Source organism: Xenia sp. Carnegie-2017, unplaced genomic scaffold (assembly GCF_021976095.1).
Source record: "Xenia sp. Carnegie-2017 unplaced genomic scaffold, XeniaSp_v1 HiC_scaffold_20, whole genome shotgun sequence".
Lineage (NCBI taxonomy): Eukaryota > Metazoa > Cnidaria > Anthozoa > Malacalcyonacea > Xeniidae > Xenia > Xenia sp. Carnegie-2017.
The window spans coordinates 12563201-12572949 of record NW_025813483.1 but is presented as its reverse complement, the minus strand read 5'-3'; the positions used below and the strand labels follow the sequence as shown (position 1 = coordinate 12572949).

Here is a 9749-nt window from a genome sequence, read left to right as displayed (position 1 = left end):
GAGACTAATCTTTAATCTAACCTTTATTTTATAATGCATGCCAATTTTAAATCAAATTTAAATTTCATACTTGGTTTTAACGTCATCAAGATGAATTAGAATGTTTTAGTTTTTTGGCAGGCAGATTTTTTCAAGTGCTTTTAGACAACACTGAAAATGAAAACAATTTAACTTATCTATAGAGGTTGGTTACATTACTGAAAGGCTACATTTGGATAAGCCCATACCAAACTTCAATGACAGGAGGTAGCCGTCCATTTATAATCAGTACATTGGGTTAGGTTATTAGTTTCAGCACTGTGGTTTGATCAGATTTAAAGCATAGAAAACATTGCAATAAGAGTGACAAAAATTTTTTATGAAAGTGAATTGCACAAATGTTCATAAGATGTGTATTTCTGCATCAAAATAAATAACTAAGAAAAAAAGAAGTCGAAAATACCTTTTCTTAGCAAGAAAAATATGAATCCTGAAAAGGTGTTTGGTTAGAAGAAACATTCAGATTTAACTTCCAAATAGTAAAGTTAACCTTTGTCTTTACAAATTAGCATGATAAATTACAGTATGAGATTAAGCTATAATACACATGGTATTAAAAATATGCAATCATCCAAGGTTACAAACTATGTTATCTTTTACTGGTTGCAAAATCATGCAGTTCAAGATGTGATACAATATCCCCAGAACTCATTTTGTTTCATTATTTTCCACCACCAGCTCGAGGATTTCTTAAAACCAAAATGACCGAGTCACCACGTAAAAACATCTTGGCAATGTATCTGTCCTTGTTTACAGGTTTACCCTTCTTCTTTCCCTTACCAGCCTTTGGAGTCTCTGTCCAAACTTCCTTGACATTTTCCAAAACCATGTTGCAATGGCGGTCAAACGCTTTGACCCTGGCAAGCAGTTTACGGTTGTTTCTGCAATTGATGAGAATTTGGGCATTGTCTTTGACAGATTGAGTGAGTATAGAGAGTGGGCCTGTTGCAAATTCTTCTTGTTCTCTCTGTGCCAATTCCTCTGGAGTCATGTCCGACTTGGGTTTTGCTGCTCTGCAATCAATTTAACACGTAAAAAATATTGAAACTATCTATAAGACAAATTCAGAGGACTAAAATGATAAAGGGAGATCAATTTAGTCCTTTCATGAAATGAATACAAACCACCTCATGTATTAATAGCTAAAATTTAAAATGATATCACGTACAGGTTAAAATATGTTCGAATTATACATTACTACACAACTTACAATGAAGCCATGATTGATGGCGAAGATTTTTTCAGATTTTATAGATCTTACTGGTTTGGCTCGTTCTACTGAGGATCGTCGAACGTTCGCGCGTCGTTTTCAAGCAGCGCGTTTTAAAAATTTTGGCCTGCGGTATATCAACACGGGCACGGGTGTTGTTTTCGTTGTTTTTGGTTTAACCGTGAATTTACTGTGGGTAAGAATAAATGCCAAAAAACTTTGCATTTTTTTTGTAGAAAGAAAACAAAGTATTTTTTTGTTTAATGAAGTGATTTTATTAAGTTTAAAGTTGAAAACTCAAGTAACATAAGATGAAATTAAAGTTGAAAGATACAATTATATTTTACACCCCCCCTGCTGGAGAACAAACATTTTTTTGTCATGCGCAATCGTCAACGGAACGTTGTGAATTGTGAACGTGCATCTTTCTACCAAGATTTTCTGGTATCATGGTATCATAAGAATCACTGATAAAAATTAACATTAACTCCACTAGTCGACAAAATATAATTGTACCAAAAACAGTGGACATTGTGTCAAACGTTGATTGTGTCATTTCTATCCTTTTTAATCAAAATACACTTGAATTTACCTAAAAATGTCTTTGGCAGACGAGTTACTAGCAGACTTGGAAGAAATAGGAGATGAAGGAAATGTGGACATTATTGATAATGACAACATTGAAGAAGCAATGGAGACAAGTGACAGCTTGGATACGAAGTCAGTTAAACATATAGCTAAACTAAGAGATGGAAAGCAACTTCAAGATGTTTTAGAGAAGATTAAAGAATTCTCAGAAAAACCACGAGGGGAAATGTTTGGGCCAATAGAAACGGACCCAGAATACCAGTTAATTGTGGAAGCTAATAACTTAACTGTAGAAATTGATAACGAGATTAGTATCATTCATAAGTACACAAGGGATCAGTATGCCAAACGGTTTCCAGAACTTGAATCACTTGTGCCCAGTGCTTTAGATTACATTAAAACTGTACAGTTGTTGGATAACGATTTGGAAGTTTCAAATGTTGATCTCACAGAGATCTTGCCACCTGCCACAAAGATGGTTGTCAGTGTCACTGCTTCTACAACGCAGGGTGAAAGATTAGAAAATGATGAGTTGGAACGTGTTATGGAGGCTTGTCAAATGGCGCTGGACCTTGTTGAAGCAAAGGCAAGGATTTTTGAATATGTTGAGTCCCAGATGTCTTTTATTGCTCCAAATACTTCTTGGATTGTTGGTGCAACAGCTGCAGCCAAGTTGATGGGAAGTGCAGGTGGTTTGACCAGTTTGTCAAAAATGCCTGCATGCAATGTGCTGTTGCTCGGTGCTCAACGAAAAACGCTTACTGGCTTCTCTAGTGCTGCAATACTACCACATACTGGTCACATCTATTATTGTGATTTGGTTCAGGTATTGTAATGCATATTTTAATTCATACAACAAATTTTTTTTCCAAAGATATGATTGAAGAATATGATACATATATTTTTTGAAAGCTTCAATACTTAGTGCTCTTATGGAGCTGTTTTCAACTTCCAATAGTTTTTAGATCAAAATATCGTTTTCACAGGCAATGAAAAATCCTATTACCTTTAATATTTCATAGTCTACTCATATTGTGAATGAGTATGGGATTATATTATGTTCTGCTTTTCAGAGTTTACCACAAGATTTACGAAAGAAAGGAGCTCGCATAGTTGCTGCAAAATGCACATTGGCTGCTCGTGTTGATAGTTTCCATGAGAATGTTGATGGCAGTATTGGTCGAAATTTTTTTGAGGATATTGAGCATAAATTTCGAAAATGGCAAGAACCACCACCTTTGAAGGAAGCCAAACCTCTACCAAGACCTGATGATGCTCCAAAAAAGAAACGAGGAGGTCGACGTGTAAGGAAAATGAAAGAGAAATCTGCAATTACAGAACTTCGTCGGCAAGCTAACCGAGTTCAGTTTGGTAAGATTGAGGAGGACATGTTTCAAACTGATATGGGTTTTTCTGTGGGTGCTCAAACAAAAGGATCAGGTAAAGTCCGTGCTGCTGCTGATAAGAAGACTCAAGTTTCAATCTCCAAACGACTTCAGGTGCATATTATTCTAGTTTTGTTTTGTGTGCTATCCAAAAATGTACCTAATTGTAAGTAATGTCACAACTTTATAGTAAGTGCTATTCAAAAATGCCCTTTCACATGTTACAAACTTTGTTGATATACTCAAACAAAAACTATGTCCAGCCGACAATATAAAAAAGTAAGGTAAAAAACAAATCCAAAGAGACAAGACATCTTGAGATTATAAATTGACTGAGGATGATGGAGGATGACTGAGGATGACGGAGGATGACTGAAGATGACGGAGGATGACTGAGGAAGACTTTGAAATAAAGTCGAAAATTTACAGTTCACTTCGCGTCTTGTTCTGATTCAAATTTTTTTTAGTATTTCTTGTCTCTTCAGAATTTGCTTTTTACTTTACTCTAACAAAAGCCTTTAGTTATTTTCTGTAGATCACACAACACACTCTTACGCTAACATTTTTATTTTTGTTCTCAGCTGTGAGCCCAAGGAAAATTATTTCTGATGTCCTTTGTGATCTCACTTTTTACATTCCCAAAAGATCCACGATAATTTTGACGTTTTTAAGGCCCGTTCACACGATCCGATTTTGTCGGTTCCAAAAAAACGAATCGTGTAAACACATATAAAGTGAGCCTTCCATAGTCTCGGATCCGTCAATCTAAAAAATCGGATGGAAATAGAACTTGCTCTATTTTCATCCGACAAGATCAAAGGAAGCCGACTTGTCAAATTACATAGATTTGAAAAGACTTGGAAACAAGAACAAAAATACGAAAATATACATCGATAAATGTACTGGATAACACAAATGGCTGTTCTCACGACTTTAAATATCTATATGAATATAAATATAAACAAAATGATTGGACCGTCTGAACAAGCAACCAAAAGTCGGAACCGAAACAATCGGATCGTATGAAGGGGTCTTTAACACCAAAGTACCTTGGTGTCTTGCACATATGTGCGTTATTTATAAATTGAAAACGGTGTGTAGCTCTGGTTTTCATCACGGCAGCTTTAAAATAACAGCGTTATTGTCATGTCTGTTTATAGCGAAATCTGCAACAAGGACAGGCGACCTACGGTGGAAAGTCCACCGTTCGTGGCCAGACCTCTGGAACGGCATCTAGCGTTGCTTTTACACCTCTGCAAGGTCTGGAAATTGTAAATCCGCATGCAGCCGAGAAACGTGTTGCTGACGCAAACGCCAAGTATTTCTCCAGTACATCTGGATTTTTACACGCCAAAAAGAAAGGGACTGGAACCAAATAGATATTGGACCTGTAATCGGAAGACTATTCAGGTGATGAAATTTCAATTTATTCCTGGATGAAAAACGGAAAGGAAAACACTCGAATCACAGATACGAATGCTTTTTATGCCTAAAATGTGAGATGTTTTGAGCCACGCTTTGAATCCATCAAATGATTTCCGTTGCTTTTTTCTACCCTCATAAATTTTGCAGCAGGTGTCAAGTTTAGCTAATCGCTATACAGTGAACTTTTTTATCTTAACCTTTATCTTGATGTGAATTATTTATTGGAATAAATACCGCGTGTTGGCAATCACAAAACTTATTGACAAAACTAGTTTTTTAAGATCCCTTTTTTCTCATTGCCCATTTTATATCTGTCATGAAGCAATGTGCGCGAAGGTGACATAAATATTATCACATAAGTTTTTGCTCGTCTATGAGTGCTATTAAAATAATTTCAGCCTCACCTATAGACTTCAATACGCAATCAAATTGATGCAATGAATTTATGCTAAAATAAGGCCGAAATAAGCTTAGAATTTTTAATAATAGGCGTACGAGGTTGGGTTCACCCCAAAAATTTGAGCTCAAGTAATAACGCTGGACAATGTCTCCTTAAAAATTGGGTAATATTTAGCCTTTTTACTGCAAATAAACCAAACTAATTTTGAGAAGCAAATAGACAGAAATCTTAATAGCAAATTAACTGCAATTGGAATCATTCATAACAACAAGCCCCATTTAACAATATATCAAACTCAAGTTATATGCAACATTAAGTAAATTTATCAAACACAAATTAAGCATCATTTGGTAAATTTATAAATGCTTCGCAGAAAATTTATTTGTACTGCTTCAACAAGTTGTCTAGGTTTGTTGTTCCACTTGATTAAATTCTTGCTAGAGATTTTCAAAAATGCCGCAAGGCTTAATTTTCCTGACATTATAGGCGTCATTTGTCTTCTGCATCGTGTGCCAAATCTATTGAGAGCCAAAATAATCACATTCCACACGCCATTTTTGAGGTAACTAGTTGTCATATAAAGGTCTCGATAACAACTGAGACTAATGTAATGATCACAATTGAGGTAGCTGAGATGCATTTAGCATGTTGTTTAGAAATGCAAAAACATTGAGTTTGAAAGCATTGAAAAATTTGCAGATCGCATGACCATGGCCTACTCAAATTTACATTGTAAATTTGAGTAGGCCATGGCATGACATATTTACATTTTGCACGTGTTATTCTTCGACAAGTCTATGGTAATCAGCTGACGAATTCGTAATATTTTAACTACTGATCTTAACTATTTTAACTATTTGGCTGATCTATGACAAATGATTCATGTCAAACTAAGTTTGACTTAAATGAAAATTTATATGATTGTATTGTTTAAAATAATTGTTCAACATGTTCAATTTATTTATTTATTGCTTCTTTTAACCATCCAGACTTCTACGCAGTGCTTTCAATATATTATTGCCGATTTTTTTGGTCCTTTTTTGGTCTCGTATGCTCCGGACGAATATCGACATTTGTCTCAGTTTTTTACAACTCAATATCTTGTCGAATCATATATGTTAGTGTCACATGCAATCGGTGATCATATAGAAATCACATTGGGAAATCATGGGTATTTCAGAATTGATTGACATTCTTAAGTGATCATAATTAGAAAAACGTGTTTTTCACACGATTGAAGATTGGACGATAATATTTCAAAACAATTACATACTTTGATATGTAGTCAGTATCAGAAGAGTTTTGGTAGCTGCAAGATTTATTTGACAATCGTAAGGTAATTTGATGTCTGTAAATATATAATCAGACTGCATTGTTAATTTGTTTTATAAAGTAAATGGTTTGAACCCGGGAGTATCGTTACATGTTTGTAAATGTAGATCGTCCAGGTTGGTATAGTCCTGAGAAGGACTGTTTTTGTTGTTGTTGACTGACGTTTCGACAACCTTGGCGGTAGTCATCTTCAGAGTCAAAAAAAAAATTTTTTTTTTCATTTTTTTTTTTGTATAGTATTAGTATATATTGGTTTAGTCCGAGGTAGAATTCGATCATGGCAATGGCAATCGAAAAACAATCAAATCATTTTTGTTAGGTTAACATTGTATGATTTTAACTGAAACTAGTTAAGCAAAGTACTGAACTAAAAAAACATTAAATTAGGCAAATCACTGAGTTTAAGAAATGAGAATGTGTATTCTTGATTCTTGCATTGGTATGTCATTTAAGGTCGTTGAGTATTTGCAGTTTAAGGAATGAAAATGTGTATTCTTGATTCTTGCATTGTTATGTCATTTAAGGTCGTTGAGTATTTGCAGTTTAAGGAATGAGAATGTGTATTCTTGATTAATCCGTTAACTTACGATCTTAAAAATTAGATGTAATATGAACTTTTAGCCATTTTTGTGAACTTTTGACACAAGCGAGCATGAATATTTTAAAATTTCATCTGGCAACACTGGTCATCGCTTCGTCTATCTGTCATATAAGTGTCATGGTACTGTCTTGGGTTTAATATACTCTAAGGTTTTGTATTTTAGCAAGTATTTGCATCGTCTGGTTTCATTTTTTGGCTTCTCAGACAAAAATAACTCTCTTTGCTGGTAAGTTTGTTTTTTGATTTAGTATGTTTTAATTGTGCTATTGAAACTCTGAGCAGGTTTATATCTATAGCAAACCATTCTTAAACGTTGTCGGGTCTGCGTTTGGCCAATAAATATTTTTGTAGTAGTTCTCATCTTTCATTTCAAATATGTGATTAGACTTGACTGTCAATGTAATTTCAAATAAACGTATCATAAGATTGCCTTGCAGTTCAAATATTGTCGTCATTTGCCGTCGTATCTTTTGATCAGTTTACACTCATACGATTATCGAAAAAACGTATTACTATCCCATTTATTGGTAAAATTGATCTGTAATTGTAAATTACTATTAGCCAAAAGCGGCGTGAAAAGGCTCTATTAAGAAGTAATAATTAAGCTAAAGCCTTTCATTTAAGCCAAATCTTTTCCCAAGCAATTTGACGCAGTTTTTGCATGACACTTAGAGTAGCAATAAGTCTATTTCAAGAAGCATTTTAACGTTTTGACCGTAATGAAAAAAAAATTCCTACCAATTTTATTAAAACATGTCCAGACAACCTTAATACAAACAAATCAATACACAATTACTTGTCAACAGGTTATAAGATTACCATGCATGATACAGACTTGTTAACTAATAACTTGTAACATGGTGACAACTTGTAACAGTTTATTTGCTTAACAAGCCTTTTACAATTTGCTGAAAAAGTTAACGCAGGCATGTTGTGCCATGTAGCAACTTGTTGAGAAGATGACGGGTTTTCATGTGTAGTCAAGTCACGAGTTAAAAGTTCAAACAGATAACTTCCCTGTCTTATTCCCGATGTGCAAATATTTTGTGTCCGTTGACACGCTGTAGCTAAATACAATTCGAAGAAAGGAATAATAGCAAAACTTCGACTGACGACGTTGTTGCAAACTGATACATAAAGTTTTTTCATAAAGAATTTGCTTTCTTGTATGTGCGTATAATTCTTAACTCTCGAGACCAACGTTTTTGCTTGAAGGTTTATCTTGTTGAAAACAGCCCATTCTTCCTTTGATAAATGACTTGCAAGCAGGAAAGCGTCCAATTTTCCCAAGAACAAACGGAAAATTCTGCAAAAGAAGACATGCTGACGAAACATGTTCAAAACGTTGAGGAGACTTGGGTTCTTGTTAAGAAAGATCTGGTTGGCAACGGGGCTGTTTTTTTGTTTAGGTATTTTGTTTAATGCATACTTTAGTAGGCCACATAAGCTTTATTTGTAAGAGATTTGTCTGAATGAATTTCTTTGATCAGGGTTATTTGACGTGCAAAGTATGCAGCAATACAACTCTCGGTGTTGGTGATAGGTGTTATAACTTTTAAATTCATCTTTTGCAAACAAGAGTTAGCAACACAATTTTTGTTGGTAGCTTTTCGCAGCGTACCATAAAATACCTCTTTTTATTTGTTCAGGTTCATCGGACAAAATCCAGAGATCAAAGATCTGTTCTCGTTTGGACCAAACTTTGACATAGAGAAGGACAATCATGATCACCCGGAACTACGAAAGCAGGCGGCAGTTCTTATGAAAATGATTGACTATGCTGTTAGATGCCTTCACGATCTAACAAACCTTACGCCTAAACTGAAAGCACTGGGAAAGAAACATTACGTCAAGTATAATGTGAAGCCTGAGTATTTTAAGGTAAGATTTGCTGAAACCAAAGACTGAAGTATGTTTGAACTTAAACGTCAACATAAGATTGCTCACGGAAATATTAGACTGGAGTTTATAACGACTAAATTTTTAACATTAGATTTCTCCTCACGAGTGCACGTAATTGTAGTAAATAAGGACTCAAGATTTAAATCAAATCACTCCTGATGCAGACCCTTTATGGAGTATATAAGGACTAAAGTTTCAACATTAGGTAACTCTTGATCAAGACACTTTAAACTAGATGTCTTCTACGCAAGGATCCAAGATTCAATATCAAATCGCTCATTTTGAAGACACTTGATTTAAGCACGCATTTAAAAACTTCAAATTTTAACATAACTTACCTCAGATCAGTCTTGATGAAGTCACTAGAGTGCATTGTGTAAGGATTAAACATCACATGTAAAAATTTCATCTAAAGTTATCACATTTTTATCTAATTAGCCTGCCATACCTCCTTTGATGTGGACTCTTGAAAAAGGTCTCGGAAATATTTTCACACGTGAAGTGGAAAAGTCGTGGCGGGTTATATTTGGTATTGTTCTTGACGTCATGATTGAGGGGGCTCAAGAGGGTATTGAGGAGTTGAATAATAATGCACTCTCGTAAAAAATATATTTACTTTACTATTACGTAATGATGGGTATCGCATTCTTAATTTAATTCTACGTTATTTTATAATCTTATGTTAGTACTTAAAACATTAACAATATATTGCACGCGTTTGTAAAAAGAAAATATATTCTCTTTCATTGGTACTTGAAAAATTGCACCTTGAAATTTAATATGTGCAACACGTTTTTGACTCAGCGGATTCATTGTGTATTGCATAAAATTAAGAGTAGGACTATTTATAAGATTTTTCGAAATCAT

General features: G+C 34.5%; 3 protein-coding genes across 4 annotated transcripts; 2 read left to right on the top strand and 1 right to left on the bottom strand.

Annotated features, from left to right (window-relative positions):
* Positions 1-480: 480 nt before the first annotated feature.
* On the bottom strand, positions 481-1370 carry LOC124441050 (small nuclear ribonucleoprotein Sm D2-like). The gene is made up of 2 exons (XM_046991481.1): positions 1250-1370; positions 481-1052 (listed from the first exon to the last, which is right to left on the bottom strand). The coding sequence occupies exons 1-2, from the start codon at positions 1258-1260 to the stop codon at positions 701-703; spliced, it is 363 nt and encodes a 120-aa protein (XP_046847437.1). The 5' UTR covers positions 1261-1370; the 3' UTR covers positions 481-700.
* Positions 1371-1566: 196 nt separating this feature from the next.
* Positions 1567-4902, top strand: LOC124441046 (U4/U6 small nuclear ribonucleoprotein Prp31-like). The gene is made up of 3 exons (XM_046991478.1): positions 1567-2663; positions 2911-3336; positions 4383-4902. Exons 1-3 carry the CDS (start codon positions 1848-1850, stop codon positions 4599-4601), a joined length of 1461 nt encoding a protein of 486 aa, XP_046847434.1. The 5' UTR covers positions 1567-1847; the 3' UTR covers positions 4602-4902.
* A 1280-nt stretch (positions 4903-6182) lies between these two features.
* Positions 6183-9643, top strand: LOC124442686 (cytoglobin-2-like). 2 transcript variants are annotated; one of them, XM_046993178.1, is made up of 5 exons: positions 6183-6383; positions 7144-7206; positions 8196-8389; positions 8630-8861; positions 9321-9643. In XM_046993178.1, exons 3-5 carry the CDS (start codon positions 8235-8237, stop codon positions 9483-9485), a joined length of 552 nt encoding a protein of 183 aa, XP_046849134.1. In that variant the 5' UTR covers positions 6183-6383; positions 7144-7206; positions 8196-8234; the 3' UTR covers positions 9486-9643. The 2 variants fall into 2 exon arrangements, with proteins under 2 accessions (XP_046849134.1, XP_046849135.1); XM_046993179.1 differs by lacking the exons at positions 6183-6383; positions 7144-7206 and having other exon boundaries at positions 7730-8389.
* The last annotated feature ends 106 nt before the right edge of the window (positions 9644-9749 follow it).